The 17250-nt window shown below is 32.7% G+C and overlaps 1 protein-coding gene across 4 annotated transcripts; it reads left to right on the forward strand.

Annotated features, from left to right (window-relative positions):
• The first annotated feature begins 736 nt into the window (after positions 1–736).
• LOC114188104 (endoribonuclease Dicer homolog 2-like) lies at positions 737–16498 on the forward strand. 4 transcript variants are annotated; one of them, XM_085674740.1, is made up of 24 exons: positions 737–792; positions 2676–2740; positions 3056–3176; positions 3307–3484; positions 3643–3756; positions 5663–5797; positions 7915–7999; positions 8091–8155; positions 8619–8756; positions 9023–9151; positions 9242–9392; positions 9470–9569; positions 10174–10369; positions 10450–10610; positions 10755–10973; positions 11123–11337; positions 11462–11733; positions 11821–12227; positions 12313–12416; positions 13026–13219; positions 13624–13833; positions 14611–15018; positions 15245–15523; positions 15976–16498. In XM_085674740.1, the coding sequence occupies exons 3-24, from the start codon at positions 3094–3096 to the stop codon at positions 16327–16329; spliced, it is 4197 nt and encodes a 1398-aa protein (XP_085530866.1). In that variant the 5' UTR covers positions 737–792; positions 2676–2740; positions 3056–3093; the 3' UTR covers positions 16330–16498. The 4 variants fall into 4 exon arrangements, with proteins under 4 accessions (XP_085530866.1, XP_085530867.1, XP_085530868.1 ...); XM_085674741.1 differs by having other exon boundaries at positions 774–792; positions 3069–3176; XM_085674742.1 differs by lacking the exon at positions 737–792 and having other exon boundaries at positions 2598–2740; positions 9242–9362.
• The last annotated feature ends 752 nt before the right edge of the window (positions 16499–17250 follow it).

Below are 17250 nucleotides of genomic sequence, written 5' to 3' on the forward strand. Positions count from 1 at the left end.
AAAATTCTTAAGTTTAAAACAGGTAACGAATTTCAAAAATATGATCATTTTTCCAACACCTTTATTTTTTTCTTTTTGTATCACATATTTTTTTATAACTTCAATTATTTTCTATTTAAATTAATAGACAAGTACAGTGTAATTTTTCTTTTCTTATTAGTTTTACACGTTGTAAAATCTAAAATATAAATTTGCGTGTATAATCTGCACTATAGATTTTGTATTATGTAATTCAAATTTAAAGAAACAATTACTTAAACAAGGAAAATTAATAAAATAATTATTTTAATTTAAACAATATTTTTAAAGAGTAAATTGGAAAATAAATGTGTACATTAAAAAATAAAATACTCTAAGTATACATAATTAATTATTACTTTGTTGGATGGTTTAAAAGTAAAAGATATAATTTAATTTTGAAAAAGAAAAACACTTAAGTTTAAATATATTTGTAGTTTTTTATAAAAAAATGGTTTTTTATAAGTTTTCTTATAGTGAAAAATACAATGACACTTTATCTTTATCATCATATGTCATATTAATTAATTACATAAATTTAGGATGTACGATGTGAAGTCTACTTCTGTTTTAAAATCTTTTTGGGCCTAGTTTAATTAAAAAGTCCAAGGCCAACCCATTTGTCTTCTTAGGACCCTTTCCAGTTACTCACGTGCTTCCATTATGTCTCCTTCTTTCAAAACAACTCATCTTCTCTCTCTTGTCTGAAGCAGAAGTTGAGCTAGGGCAGGTGCGAAACTCTCTTCCGAGCTAACGAGACGTTCCTTCCTCCATGTAAGTTGAACACCAAAACTTTGTGTTTTTCCTTCTTTTTCAATTTGATGGTGTTGGTTCAGCTCTGGGGTCTTTCTTAGAGCCTCATTTCATTTGTTTTTGCTTATATTTTTAGCTCCTTAAGTTGTTCCAAGTCTGCTTTTTTTACTAAGGGTTTACTCCTCCTCAAGTTTAACTACTCTCAATCAAGGTAAGAAAAACTAGGGTTTTTAATGTTTTTGAAATATGTTGCTTGTTTTTGGTTCTGTTTCTTGTTTAAAATGCTTGAAAGATACTTGTAAGTGTATGAAAATGAACTGTATGTGGTTTGATTTGAGATTCTGATTGTGCATGTGTGAGCAGGTGATAAACTTGTTATTCTCCTCCAAGCGAGCAACTATCACCTAAGCGAGAGCTCGAGAAATGGCACTATGAGTTTTCTACGAGTTCTCGCTTAAATGGGACCTTCTCGCTTGAGCGAGACCGGTGTAGATATGTGTTTTTATTACTTGTTCTCTTTCATGATTGGGTGTTTTACTCCTTAAAGGCATGCTAAATGATGTTGTGCATGTATAATGTGATATTTGAAATTGTATTTCATATGTTGGGCATGAGATGATAATATTATGAGATAGCATGTGGATTTGGTGCGAAAATTTCATGGAGGAATCCCTTTTGATGATAAAGTAGTGTGTGTATTGACTTGAGGATTCAAGCAAGGCTGCATTCTATGACCATGGACCAACCTTGTGTGTGGTAGGGTGAAACCCATTGACATTAACAATTTGCGTAAAATCTGCTTATTTATTTGTGTTAAAAAAAATATTTTTTCCTAGCTTACTCTTTCTCTCTGTGTTTGTTTTCTTGTTTGATTTTCCCTTTTGTAATGATCACCTATGTTGGTGTGAGCAGATGTGGAAACTCCTGGTGCAGATGAGGATGTGACTGTTTAGTTTAGGTAGATTTGTTATTGCTCTTTTGAGCATTTTTTGATGATCCGTGTTATTTGTAATTCCTTGCTCAATGGAGCATTCTTTTTGCCAAATTGTTTTATATTTTGAGACAGGAATATGACATCTACTATATTTTGAGACAAGATTAGCATATTTTGAATGATCGTACAAAATTAACTTTTATATACTTTATGTAGCATGCTTTATTTTATATTATTATCATGTGATATTTTGTTTATTAGAGTTTATTAAATAAGATGTTACACATATTTTATTTTTTATATTGAATAATATATAATTTAATTTTGATAAAAAATATACTTTCTAAGGTTAAATATACTTTTGGTTTTTGTAAAATAATAGTTTTTTATAAGTTTTCTTATCATGAAAAATTAAACGGACACCTTATCTTTATCATCATATATGCCATATTAATTAAATACGTTAATCTAGTATCCACGTTTTATTTATTTTTTATATTGCAACTTTGGTCATTCCTTTTTTTTTTTCTCACCCTTTTATCTATCTATCTTTCAAATTATTTACATCCTCCGGTGATATGCTACACTACATATTAGTATTATATATTTATTGTTTACTTAAAAAAAGTATAGAGAAATGTAACTAGGAAGATGAAAAATAAGTATTCCAAGTAATGTATATCATTATTTGCAGTTGTGTCACATTTTAAACTTTTTATCGATTTTCCTGTCAAAAATGTTATTTCCTCTGCATTTTTAAATAAATTAAAATTTCAAATAATAATAATAATTTCAAATGTATAAAGAAAATAAAAATATATCCAGATACCTAAATTAATGTTCACTCATTTATAATATTCCAAAATAGTGTTTTAGTTTTTATTTTGTTGTTAAATTTTAAAGATTCTCCTGACGCGTGTTCTTCGTTCATCTGACCACCTTTTTCTTTTGGCATAAACCCTTTTCACAGTGAAGTATGGACTCCACAGGTCATTCCCAGAGCACGCGGTAGAGAAAAGAAAAACAGAAGCAGCGGTACATTTATCTGTTTTATCGTTTTTCTCGCCCAGTTCATTTTTTCCGAATTTTGTTCTTTTGTACATCAAATGGTCCAATGAGAATCTTTATAGTGTATTGTTTGATTTTGAAAATATATTAAATAAGCATATACACTAACCAACTTACTCTCCCTTCTAAAAGGGGAAAGCTTGAGCCTTTTTGCACTACCCTTTGTTCGTTTTGTGTCTCTGAATTATGGTTTTATATTTGTTTTGCTGTTTTGCATCTTCTTTGACTTGGAGAGGGATAATTTTTTGTGACTGGGTGTTTTTCTTTCGTTGGAATTTGAAGAATTTGAATGTAGGTTGATCGAAGAGCAAAAGAAAGCCATGAAAGAGTTTATCTCAATGGGAATAAATACCCATTCTCAGCAGGGACAGATTACTTGTGATGTTCTTCCGTTTGCTAGAAGGTAAGTTTAATAAGCAGACTTATTGTTAACACATTTAGTGTTGAGTGTTTGCATTGTTGAATATATTATGTTGTAATAATCTCTTTGTTCACTTATGTTTGATTGTTTTTTTTTTTTGTTTTTTCTGTAGCTATCAACTTGAAGCATTGGACAAAGCTATTCGTGAGAATACTATAGTGTACATGGAGACTGGTTCAGGCAAGACTTTGATAGCCATCATGCTTCTTCGTAGCTATGCTCATCATCTACGAAAGCCTTCTCCTTTCATCGCAGTGTTCTTGGTTCCCCAAGTTGTGTTGGTCTCTCAAGTATGTCAGTCCCTATCTTATGAGGCCTGTTTCAAATTTGAGATTCATTATTTGATTGCAATGTGCTGGTTGAGGAGCTATGGAATGGGCCACTACTTTCACTGTGCTTTTTTTTCTATGTTATCTTTTGACTTATTGTTGTTCACTTGTAAATTTAGCAAGCTGAAGCTGTGAAAATGCATACTGACTTGAAAGTGGGAATGTATTGGGGTGATATGGGAGTTGACTATTGGGATGGTGCTACCTGGAAACAAGAAACGGAGAAACATGAGGTGGGTTTTTGCATTTTTATCCAAACTGAAAGTTGCCTTTTCGTTTTTACAGATTTTTTTTTGCTTGATCATAACCCATTTATTTGTGTCATGCATGGTGTACTCCTGTTTTGCCCCCACTTAAAAAGGTAGCTGAATGTTTATTTCAGTAGTTATCTGAATTTTATGATTCATGATTTTAATCTCTAGTTTCAAAATAATTTAGCTACCAACTGATTTATATTATAAGATGAATCATCAATGCCTTCGCATCGTACAATACATGAACGAATTTGTGCTATTTTGTATCGATACAAGTCACGTGATTCAATGATTCGTTATATATATTATTGTCTTTCATCATTTCCATTGAAAATTCAAACAATTTTAAATTGTTAAATGTAAATGAAATGATTTGATGAAACATGTTTGAAATTATTGTTTGACTGTTCCACTACTTTAGTTGTCACTCAATCATTTAATGCTTGCACAGTTTCGTAAAACTCAAGGATTGGAGGGGGTTGTCAAAGATTGTAACTCGACTTGTAAGACTCATGCATATATGGGAAATTGTATTTATAGACCTGCAGATACATTAAACATAAGAAAATTAAAAAAAATAGCTCACAATAAAACAAAAGCCATGCACCATGCAGACATTGCCAGTCCAAAAAAGTGGGATATATTTTGAATTTTTTTATATAATCTAAATAATGTATAATATATACTTATAAATTCTCAAAACTGACAAATATTAGTCAAAATTAGTGGCATTCAGGAGTAACAATTAGAAGTCATTGGTGTTTTGAACAAAATATACAAGTAAATACTGAACACAAATCAAATACAAGTTTCTTTACCTAGGTATGATTTATCAATTATCAATGACTAAGGTAATTTATAATTCTTTTTAGACATAGATTTTTATTTCCGCTTTAAATAAATACCAAAAATAACCTTCCAAAAAGCCCTAATGCCATTGTTGAAAAGGGTTTTTTTGGAATCAATATTTAGCTCTCCTACAGCTGTTTCTTAGCCAGATATTTGGTCTGCTCCAGCTGCTACACTAAACCATTCCACCATGCACCCCTTGTGTGGGATAGGGGCTGCTCCACTCCAGTGCTATAGTGGCATGCTATTTAAAACTGATAGAGTATGACTAAACTAAATAAGGAATTGCAAGACATTAAAAACTGTATAAATCATGTCCAAATAAACCTTTCCTAATCACGAAGTTAAATAATAATGGTAATACTCCACAACACCCCCCATTTTGGTGCCTGTTGTTTTCAGTTTTTGAACTTAGTGTGCACCTCATGCCACTTTTGAAGAGAATATGAAATACTCAACTTTCTTCATTGCTTAAATTGGTAAATTGGTGGCCATTGGTCACACTCTTTTCATTGGTCATTGTGGAATTCTTTCTTGCATGTTGTATAATTTAACATTTTTCTATTTATTTTAGAGGTTTGTTCGTGGTTAAAGCTTATGGTGTACTTAAGCATAGTTTTGTCTTTATTTTTATGTTTGAGAGAAATGGAAAATAGTAAAATTGTTTTCTTAACTTACTTCCAATATTCTATCGGCTTGAATATGATACTCATTTTTCCATCTGGCATGCTATTTTTTTTGCCAGTTTTGGAATTCATGTTTGTATGTCATCTAATTTTTACATTTTCCTCTTTATTTTTGAGGTCTGTACTGGATTAAAGCTTATAGTATGCTTAAAGATAATTTTGTCTTCTCTCTTTATGTTTGAATTAAATGTAAAAGAAGACAAAATTTTTCTTTTTTAAAGAAATTCTATTGGGTTTAATATGAAGCACATTGCTTCATTTCTTACTTTTAGTATGATGTCCATGTCATTTATTTTTTGTGTGCTGCATGGATAATTGGTAATTACTATCACTAATTCTTTTGAATGCAGGTGCTTGTCATGACTCCTGTGATATTGTTGAATTGCTTGAGGCATAGCTTCTTCAAACTGAACATGATTAAGGTTTTAATAATGGATGAATGCCATCATGCTAGGGGTAAACACCCTTATGCGTGCATCATGACTGTAAGTGTTATGTCTTTTCCGTCTTCTCTCTTAACTGGTTGTGTTGTTGAATTTATTTCTAATTCTTGTTACAATATGTTTGAGTTGTGACTTCTTCATTAATATGTTGTTATATACCTTCTACCTTGGTAAGTCTTTGACCTTAAAGATTACAAATATGAGTGATAAAGATCAGTGGACAAGTGTAAAGGGGGGAAACTAAACATTCTTTCACCATGCACTGGTGTATGAGCTGTGGTTGGTTGGTGGCATTCAAATATTTTTCTACTTTGCTGTGCATAGTTGCAGACAAAAGACTGTCCATCATTATGTGGGTCTGCTATTAGGCCTGTGAACAACTCTTAAGAAGGTTTTACAGTAATATCTGCAATGTTCAAACATCCCTAGAAACTGTTTAATAAAAATGACATCTAGGTCCACTCATGGATTTGCCATTTGAATGAGTTTTTACCTAAGATTCTTTGGCATTAAATCAAACCGTAATGTATGCATTTTGTTTTGAGCCTATGAAAGTAGCTTATAACCTTCTTATAGCTTTTACTTATTTGAATAATCCTCACACTGAATCTTATAAAAATAAGCTTATGTGATAAGCTTTTATTAATAATAACCACTTAATTGAACTATTTCCCCAAGAATATAGGTGCACACATCCTTAGAAACTGTTTAATAAAAATAAATTGGGCTTCTTTGGTCATTAAATCAAAACAGTAACGCAGGTGTTTTGTCAAGCCTATGGAAGTAACTTATAGCTTCATTATAGTTTTTACTGGCTTATTTGAATATTCCTCACCGTGAATCTTATCAAAATAAGCCAATGTGATAAGCTGTTATTAATAACCACTTGATTGAACTATTTCCCCAAGCATGATATTGGTTGCTATACATTATCATATAAAGTGCATTAAACTTGTGTTCGCTTTGTGCTTGCAACTGGTTTGGACTCTGAACTACAGCATTTTCCAAAGGTACTATTTAAAAGGACTTGATATTTAACATGAATTCTGCAACTGTAACAAGGTTGTTTGATCTGATGCATGGTTTCGTAAAATTTGTTGTACCACTGGCCATCTTAGCTCTGTTATATTTCTGAAAGTAAAATCTGTTTGGATGAAATAGAGCTGAATTGTTTTTTTTTACCTAATTTTGAAAATAATAAAAGTTTTTTCTTTCTTGTTTTAAGTTTCATATCATTCTCTAATTTTATCAACTAGAATGTGTGGAGCCTCCACCAAAATCACCATTTCGTTGAGGCACTCTGTAGTCGTTTTGAACGGCTAAGAATGGGTGTTGTGCATCATCTTATTTCTTGGTTCTGTTTTGCTATTGTTCTCCTTTGCTCTGGCAGGTTTTGGTAATGGCAATGACTAAGAGGAACAGAAATTATTGAATTGTGTTGCTTCTGTATGTACTACATTATATATTCATCAATTCAGAAATTTATACAAGAATTTGATTTTAATTTGTACCCTTTTGTTATTAAAGGAACAATGAGCAAGTTCCCTTTCATCAATGGTGGTCACCGCCCATCCCTTCCCCAAGTAAAAAATTTGAAAAACATGGAAAGGAAAGATTTTTGTTTTACATTTTCCTTTTGTTTGCGTTTTTGCTGGAAAATTTTGGGATTTTTCAATTGGCCTTTGCTATTCCTGTGAACCTAAAAACAAGAGTTTGCAATTTATGAATTGAACCTGCAAGGATTTCTTTTAATTTTTATTATATAAAACATTGTCTATTTTGAGGGAGTTCATAATGGGTAGGATAGAATTGTTGCACTCATTTTATCCATCTCTGATTCTACAAGTTCTTAAATTTCAAAAATTAAAAAAAGTAAAATTAAAAACTCAACTGAAACTGGATACAGTTTTAAAAATTTGAAAACTGAAGGCTATCCTAAACAGGGGCTTACTCTATGACCAGATACTAATTTGAGTTGCTGATTTTGCCCTGTAGTATTGTGCTTTTCTATTTTTATTTTGTTTTGTTAGGTTTGCAGACAATTAGTTCAATGTAAACTTGTATTGTACGTTGCTGTTCCCCTGTTTTGTGTCAGCATCATGAGGTTCTAGTTTCTGTTGAGTTAGTTTGTTACCTTTGTAAGATTTGATTTCATGCAGGAATTTTATCATCGTCAATTAAAGTCTGGTATCTTTGACCTTCCTCGAATTTTTGGGATGACTGCTTCTCCAATTAAGTCAAAAGGTACACAGCCCAGAGAAAGTACATGGCTCCTTGCATTACTAGTTTTTTCTCTGTAATGTTGAATTCCCTTTTTATTTTATTTCTTTATCAGTTGGCAATTCTGATTCATCCTGGTCAGAGAATGTACGGAAACTAATGACTCTAATGCATTCAAAGGTTGTTTTTTTATTCTTTCCCTCTTTCAAGCAGTTTTTCTTGCTTTCTTTCTGCTTGTTATTCTGTTGTTTGAGTGTTGTCTGCTATCTTCTTGATATAATTGTTTAAATTGGTGTAATTTAAAGATAATCACATGTAGATACATTGTAAAGATTATCCATATGGTCTCCATGACAAGTTTTATTGCAAGAAGTATCATAAGGACATTTATATTAACTTGTGTTATTTTGTTGATACTTTATATACTTATTTCTTGCGGTAGTTATTTTCTTAGATTTTAGAAAACAGTTCTATCTTAACAAGTCTAGTGGTATTGTAACCAATACCTATGCTAGAAAGTTGTTTCTTTATTTATTTCAAGAAATGAGACAATATGGTTGGAATAATTTATTTTCATGTGATTAATGTTCGTTTGTGCTTATATGGAAACCACTTGGTTTTGCTAAAACATTTTGAAATGAAGGTATATACATGTAGTGAAGCTGTCATCACAGAGTTCATACCAACATCAACGCCAATATTCAAGCTTTACAGGGACAGTGGAATTCAATTTGTATTATTTGAAGATTTGGAAATTAAACTCAAGATGTTAAAAGAACAGGTGTGTACTTTTAATGACATCAGTTTCTAAACATGCTCTGAAACAAGTAAGGAAAAGAAAAATTCTCCACGCTTTGCAAGTGGAAATACGAGTTGCCCCTTAGTTATCTGTTCCATCCTATGACAAGTTGTGTTTGAATCAATTCCCAATTTCTAGCCGGATCATCTTCCTATATTTAGTTATTAGTCAGAATCACATTTTTATTTGTAGCCGGTACTAATTTTATTTCTTTTTGGGTAACTGACAATGGATATCCTGTTTCTCAGCATGAACTCACTCTACAAAGTTCAGATTTCACTAAATCAGTTGCCGAGTCTGCACAAAAAAGAATAACAAAGATTTTTTGTGCTTTAATGTTTTCCCTGGATGAGCTTGGTGTTTGGCTGGCTTTGAAGGTTCTCACCTTTTTCCTGCACAGACTTTCTGACTCTGGACTGATCAAGGTTTCATAAATCATAATTGTCAATTTTTTTTTTGTGTGACAGGCAGCAGAATTTTTATCTTCCAATGAATTTGATTCATTTTCATGGGGACACTCTGGGGATAAAGTTGTTAAAAACTTTATTTTGGCTGTTGTACATACACTGAAAAGTTACTTGCAATGTGGTAATGATTCAAAAATCATGGAGACTAATGGTAAAATTTTAATGATAAATATTTTTCTTGCATTCATGGTGTTAATTAACTTTTACCAATGTTTTCGTCTTGCTCAGATCCTCAGTGGTCCATTGGTGACAATGTTGATTCCGATGTGGAGATGGGGCTGTTGACCTCCAAAGTTTGTTGCCTTATTGACTCTCTACTTGAGTACAGGTTATAATCATGGATAAAGATTCTTCTTTAATAATTACCACGTTATAAATTCATGTAATGTGGGTTATTATTGTGGATATTCTAGTTTGTAGACTCTCCTTGTTTAAGTTGTTTAAATTGGATGGGTCAATGTCGAATGAGTAAAAGTCATTGTGGACAACAACCCTTAAAGGGAGTGACATTGTTAGGACTCTAAAATTTAGCTGATTAAAAACTTGATATTTTACTTAAACTAAAAGCCTTGAGATTCCTCTACCTTATGGACTAGTCTATTTAGGTGGACTATCCTCTTGTGCGTAAGTTCTAACGAATGGATGCTAAAAAATTCTGCCTCATTGATTTATTTATGAAGTTCTTGTTTGTGACCTATTATTTTTTAATCTTTATTATACTCTATCCTAATCAGTTGATCTACAGTCCACTATTTTGATTGACTGATTATATGTGGTTACTGTGGGATGAGGATATTGGTGTTTGATTGTATGTAGTGATCATAGTTTATTACTGTTAAATTGATTTGATTTTATGTAGTGATATTTGTTATGCCATTTTGATATTATTGTTAAATTTATTTGAAGGATCTACTGTTTTTCTACAATTGCAGGGCTTTGACTGACATGAGATGCATAATTTTTGTGGAAAGGATCATTACAGCTGTTGTCCTTCAGGATCTATTGAATACCCTTCTTCCAAAATACAGTAGCTGGAAAATTAAATTCATTGCAGGACACAATTTTGGATTGCAAAATCAGTCGAGGAGAAAACAAAATGAAATTGTGGAAGAATTTCGAATGGGATTGGTATGTTGCTTTCTTAAACAATCCACTGTATTGTAATAACCATATGCAGTGTCTTGTCAATAAAACATAGTAATGTGCAGGTCAACATCATTGTTGCAACATCAATTCTTGAAGAGGGTTTAGACGTACAAAGTTGTAATTTAGTCATTAGATTTGATCCATCTCCCACAGTGTGCAGTTTCATACAGTCCAGAGGCCGTGCCAGGATGAGAAATTCGGATTACATATTAATTGTTAAGAGGTATTTGTTTCTTACATTATTCCTTCCTCAGTATCATCACTACTCTGGCACTTTGCATGAGACAGTCATAGTGTTAATTCTGTGTAATTTACTAATTGAAACAAATTATCCCTAAACAACCTTGATTTTTTTCTGAAATTACAGTGGAGATTCAGTTACTCGTTCTCGGCTAGAGAAATATCTTGCTAGTGCAGATATTATGAGGAAGGAGTCTTTGCGCCATTCTTCCCTTCCTTGTGATCCTTTTGAAGGTGAAGAATATGATAAAGAGTATTATCGTGTTGCAAGCACCGGAGCAATTGCAAATCTTAGTTCTAGCATAAGTTTAATATACTTGTATTGCTCACGACTCCCTGCAGATGGGTTAGTTGGTTCATTTTCTGCTGTTATTACACGTGCTTTCTTCCTTCAGTTTAATGTACCTAAGATATCCTTTCTTTTTATATATTTCTGATTGTTCTGCTTTGTTTTTATCCTGCCCATCATTTAACCCATCTAGATTAAACTGTCAGGTACTTCAAACCAACTCCAAGGTGGGACAGAGAGACTAACACATTGTATCTTCCCAAGAGCTGCCCTCTGCAGCCTATTCGAGTTGAAGGCAACAAAAAACTCTTAAAGAATATTGCATGCCTTGAAGCATGCAAACAACTGCATAAGATTGGAGCTCTAACAGATTATCTTGTTCCTGATATCTTCATTGAAGAAGCAGAGATGGAGGAATTTGGTAGTTTACAAACCTTTTATCTTGTTCCTGATACCTTGGTTTTTAAATATTGATTCATGATCATAAAATTCTATCTGTCCATGTAATTCTTTGAATGAATTCCACATCAAACAATTTCTTTCAGGGAATGAACCTTATGATGAAAACCAACCAGCTTATGTGCCATTTGGATTGGTAAATTCCGTGTCAAATAATAGTCAGACAACATACCATTGTTATTTGATGGAGTTCAGTCAAAATTTTAGCTATGATATCTCTGTTCAAGATATTTTTCTTGCCACAAGAATTGAGCTTGATCCAGAAATTGGATGCACACAATTCGATATGGGTTTTGACAGAGGTAGCTTGTCGGTGAAGTTGATATACAAAGGAACCATTGATCTTTCGCCAGATCTGGTATGCTGTTTAGTTGTCCTTTAATGTTTCCTCAATAATTGTGTTAAGAAAAGTCATTGTATTTATTGTCTGGTTTTTGTTTTCCAGGTTCTTTTATGTAAGAAATTTCAGGTCACTTTGCTTAGAATTTTGATAGATAATAGTATGAATAATTTTGCAATGGGTTTAGACAAATGCTGTTTGGAAGGTGCTGTTGAGATTGATTATCTCTTGCTTCCGGCTATTGGCAAAGGGGAAAAATCAATTGTTAATTGGTTGGCTATCAGTGCGGTAAATCCATCTAGTATTATGTGTGAGTATCATCCACTCCGCATAAGGACAAAAAGTGGTATAGTTTGCCCTTGTAGACTACAAGATGCTTTGGTGTTTACTTCACATGCTGGTGATAAGATTCATTTTTATATCACAACTGGTACGACAGAATTGAATGGAAACTCGCCTATGAAGCTAAGGGATGGTGGAGTTACTACATACAAGAAGTACTACAAACAAAAGTAAGTAAATTTGTGATTTATGTGTATTATCAGGTTACTCTATCTACTCGAGTGTGTTATTCTTATTCTTTTTCCAATTTTTCAGACATCACGTTCAATTGCAATTTGAAGATCAAAAACTCATTAAAGCAAGACACAAATTTCCAGTTAAAAACTATATTCATGGATACAAACAAGGGAAGGAAGGAGGTTGGACCTTGTATTTTTAATAATTTTTTTTTCTGGTTCTCTCCATTGTGGGATTTGACCAATGATGACCAGTCTTTGTTGCCCAGAAATGCTTTTTTTTTTTCAATAAATACAACAGTTTTGCTTCTAGTGGATATATAGGAGGTTGATTATGCCAATAATCTTAAAAATAGGGTTACATGTGTAACCAAAATCTATTGAAGTCGATTTCCATGTATCTGCCACTGTATGCCTTCTGATTATAATTGAAAGGAAATCTGGCTGGCTTGTTAGTTTGCTTATTTCTTCTGAACAGTTTTTTGGGATTAAAACGGCCTCTGCTTCTTTTCGTGAGTCTATTATTCTTAGTTGTTACCTTTGTATTGGCTTGATTTTTTAAAAAGCTAATATTATGTTCTTAATATGAACCAAATTTGTATCTGCAGTTACTGCTTCTATTAGCAATAACTTAGTTATCCATGTCATAATGCCTAAATTTATTCATTCCAAACTATAGCTGTATGTATTATGTGTTCAAAAAAGTTGTGGCTGTGTTTAGTGCTTGTCTCAACTCAAGCTCTGACAATGCGTGATCTAATCTGAATCTTAACTTCATGTTTTCCATTTCAGAAGCAAGCAAAGCCTCTGTTGAATTACCCCCTGAACTGTGCTCTATAGTCATGTCACCAATAAAAGATAGTATCATTTATACCTTCTCGTTTATTCCTTCAATCATGCATCGGCTTGAATCATTGCTTGGAGCCTTCAATTTGAAAAAGATGCATTTGGATCATTGCGCACAAAATGAAATTCCTACAATCAAGGTGTGTTAGAACTGTTTGTCAATACAATCTAGACTAGTAGTTTATTTGTCCTTTTTATCCAGAATAGGAAATTTTATATTTGTCTGCTAACTGTTCTTAATAGACAAAAAATGTACTATATATATATATATATAGCTGTTGTGTAAAAAGCTGGCGTAGAAAGCAGGGCATTCTTAAAGGTAACTAACTAATATCTTCTGCACCGTCCTTCTTTTAAGACTATGTTACATCAATCAATACACAATGAAGAGATTGAGAAGAAACTTGTCAGTGTAAAATATTCTGTTAGTATCTTTTGGTTATTTTGTACTGGTGTTCTCTGAATGTCGATTATATTTGTTATTGCTATGTTGTCCAGTTGTCTAACATTTTAAAACCAATTGTATCTGTGACTTGCATTGTAGGTCTTAGAAGCAATAACTGCTACAAGCTGCAAGGAGGCCTTTCATTATGAGTCTCTTGAGACTCTTGGAGATTCTTTTTTAAAATATGCTGCCAGCCAACAACTTTTTAACACTTATCAAAATCACCACGAAGGTCTCCTTAGTGTAAAAAGGAAAAAAATAATTTCTAACGCTGCCCTATGTAAGTTAGGGTGTAGGTCTGGACTTCCGGTACTCTCTCTCATTCTCTCTGATTTTGTTGTTCCACTTTTTGTGCTGTACATTTGTTGTGATGCTTCCTTTCAGCATTTTTTTAACTTATATTATGGTTTTATTGTATGCTTTTATTCTCTTCAACGTTTGATTGATTGATTTTTAAGTTTAATAATATATTATAATTTTAAATTAATTAACTGGTTGCAATTGTTTGGATGATTATCATGTTTGTTTGAACGAGATTTTGTATGTTATTTGCTTCTTTAGCTGTGAGCATCGTGAGCTCTAAAATTGAGGAAACCCAAGCTGATAAGATTTTGGAGCACAGTCCAAGTGGGCCCAAGACTTGGATAGTCTATTGAAAAAGAAAGGAGAGCAGAGAAATCTGCTCCCTAATGGTGCAGGCATGTGAGTATGCTGAGTAAGCAGATGGAAATGGTACAGGTTTTTGGAAGAAACTGACATGGAGTGTAAGCTTGAGGGTGTAAAGAGAGCTAGGCTGTGGGCTGGTGTTAGTCTTTTTCTTTGTAAGATCTAAGAGCTTTTCAATGGAATAAACATTGATTTCCAGAATTTATCAAAGATTAAATTAATATTTTAATAATTTCTACAAGTAATTTGCTCTCTAATCTGTAGCTTGTGCCATGAGGAGTTGATTTTATTGCTTAGATGTTCTTTGATCCATTCTCGAATGAGTTCATATGGTTGTAGAATTCTGCATTGTTATCATGAGGATTGCATTATCATCTTGAAACTTCAGAATTCTTAATTCTGCACTATTTTTATTTGCAGGGCTTCATACAAAATGAACCTTTTGATCCTCATACCTGGACCATTCCAGGTGATAAATCTGAAGATTTTAAATTGAAAGAGTTGGTTAGTGGGGGGAAAAAGGTTTATGTTATGGGAGAAAGGAAATTAAATCGAAAGATCATTGCTGATGTTGTTGAGGCACTAATTGGTGCCTTCCTCAGCAGTGGTGGTGAAAAGGCTGCTCTGTTGTTTATGGACTGGGTTGGTATTAAAGTTAGCTTTAATAAAATGCCCTATGAGAGATACTTTGACATTCAACCAGAGAAACTGGTGCATGTCAGTCATTTAGAATCACAATTGAAGTACTCATTCCATGACCGTACTCTTTTAGTGGAAGCTTTGACCCATGGTTCCTACATGCTTCCTGAAATTCCTAGATGTTATCAGGTATGTACTGTAGTTATTGTTCATTATATGGGAACAAGATAGGGACGTTAGCATGTATTTATTATGCATGAATGAACTTTCACCAACTCCATACAGACTGGCCTGGTGGGACCCAATAAATAGTAATTGTACACATCCTTCTTGATAAATCAATGTTTTTCTCATATTCTTCTTACTTTTGATTCTTTTATCGCAATTCATGAATAATATGCTCCTCTTCCTGCAGCGACTAGAATTTCTCGGAGATTCAGTGTTGGATTATCTCATTACTTGGCATTTGTACAATAAATATCCTGGCATGTCACCTGGGCAGTTAACTGACATGAGGTCAGCTTCTGTGAATAATGATTGTTATGCATGGTCCGCTATTAACCATGGGTTACACAAACATGTACTTCATGCCTCACAAGAACTGCATAAGCATATTGCTGTTACACTTGTCAATTTTGATAAGTTGTCTTCGTCATCAACTTTTGGATACGGGTCAGAGACATCACTCCCTAAGGTTAGTTGTTAAAATTTGGCTCATAGATCCACTTGGTTATTATTGTTTAGTAAAGTGAATGCTAACATACATTGTCATCGGTGTTTTGAATAGAGAAAAAAGTTCCTTGAAAGTGCACTTGACTTTAAAATATGCACGCCTTATCTGGTGTATCTACCATAAATTCCAGGGTGAATAGTGCTTACTCCTGCATTTTATAGACAAGTTCACTTCAGAGTATCCTTGACAATGTTGAACTAAATAAATTCTGATTATTGTGGTGGATAAACTTTTTAGAGAAAGTCTAAGTGATGGTAGGAAAAATTACCTGCATTATGGGTTTATGAAAAAATCTTCCCACAGTTGGTATATGCTTTCTGTGAGTTTTGCAGCGCATTCCATTTGTCCTAGATGTTCTGCTGCAATGCAATAGCCATTACAAAACTCATAAGTTTGTTCCTACTGTTTGATAGGTACTTGGAGACATTATAGAGTCCCTGGCTGGAGCAATACTAGTTGATTCAGGGTACAATATGGAGGTTGTGTGGGAAAGCATAAGGCCACTTTTAGAACCCATTGTCACACCTGAAACATTGAAGCTCCATCCCGTCCGAGAGTTGAATGAACTATGCCAAAAAAGAAGTTATAATATTATACAAGAGGTTGTGTCCCGTAAGGATGGTGTAACCAGATTTAAGATGGAAGTAGAAGCAGATGGGGTTATTCACCAACATGAATATACTGGTTCTGCTCTTCAGGGCACAGCCAAGAAGATAGTTTGCAAGGAAATCTTGAATTCCTTGAAGGAGGTTAGGGGGGCACTGTAGGTTGTAATATTTGTTTATATTTCTTTAGTCTTTTGTTTTGTGCAAGGGTAAAATAGGCATGTTAGTATGATGATATTGGGCCAATAAACTCATTTTGAGTAGTTTGAATATGATCACTGCAAAACCTGACACTCTACCACCAAAATAACACAACTTATCTCTCAGAACATTTTCACCCTTTTCATAAAATACCATTTCCACAAGAAATAGAAACAACTAAAGAATTAATGGACAAGTATACCAGTCACTTGAAATGCTGCATTGTTAGTGGTAAGAGAACTGCGACAGTGCCAAGAAAAACATTGGAAAATGAGTACATGATATCATAACAATTACGAATGGGTAAAGTGAAATACTAGAAATTTAGGATTGATTTATCAAAATAAATAATTAGTCAAGCTTCACTTAGTTAGTTAAGCTTAATTCATTTTTACATAATTACGAAAAGATGAACTTTTTGGAAACGTGAAAGTTTAATTTGCATATGTAATTTACAATTTAATTCCTTTAGCTTGAGTTTTTTTTTTTAATTAACTTTATCAATTTACTACATTATAAGATATTTAACTGGATAACAATCTACAATTAGAAATATAAATGTGATATGCTATTAAGCCTGTAAGTTTAATTTTCCTATCTATTAATGATATTCATGATTTATAATTGTCGAAATTATAAAATTTAAATTTTTGACTTATTTTAAAAATTAATCTAAATCAAACTTGAGGAAATTATATCTGGATGATATGAAATATGCAGAGGAGATTTTTTATTTACGCTTTCCAATATGTATATTTTTTATTTTAAATTAATTTATCATCATATTACCTTTTAATCTTGAAAGAACTTTAAATTTTACTTTGACTTGCTGTTTATATATAATTTACAAGGTAAAATCGACACACAACACAATCACATGTT

This window comes from Vigna unguiculata, chromosome 6 (assembly GCF_037176805.1).
Source record: "Vigna unguiculata cultivar grain cowpea cultivar isolate G323 ecotype 2 chromosome 6, ASM3717680v1, whole genome shotgun sequence".
NCBI classification, from domain to species: domain Eukaryota; kingdom Viridiplantae; phylum Streptophyta; class Magnoliopsida; order Fabales; family Fabaceae; genus Vigna; species Vigna unguiculata.

Excerpts from the sequence above, each read along its gene's own strand:
- LOC114188104 (XM_085674740.1), top strand. The coding sequence starts at position 3,094 with ATGAAAGAGTTTATCTCAATGGGAATAAATACCCATTCTCAGCAGGGA. Across the intron at positions 3,485-3,642 it reads AAGTTGTGTTGGTCTCTCAA|CAAGCTGAAGCTGTGAAAAT; the intron begins GTATGTCAGTCC and ends TTGTAAATTTAG. Across the intron at positions 9,393-9,469 it reads AAAAATCATGGAGACTAATG|ATCCTCAGTGGTCCATTGGT; the intron begins GTAAAATTTTAA and ends CGTCTTGCTCAG.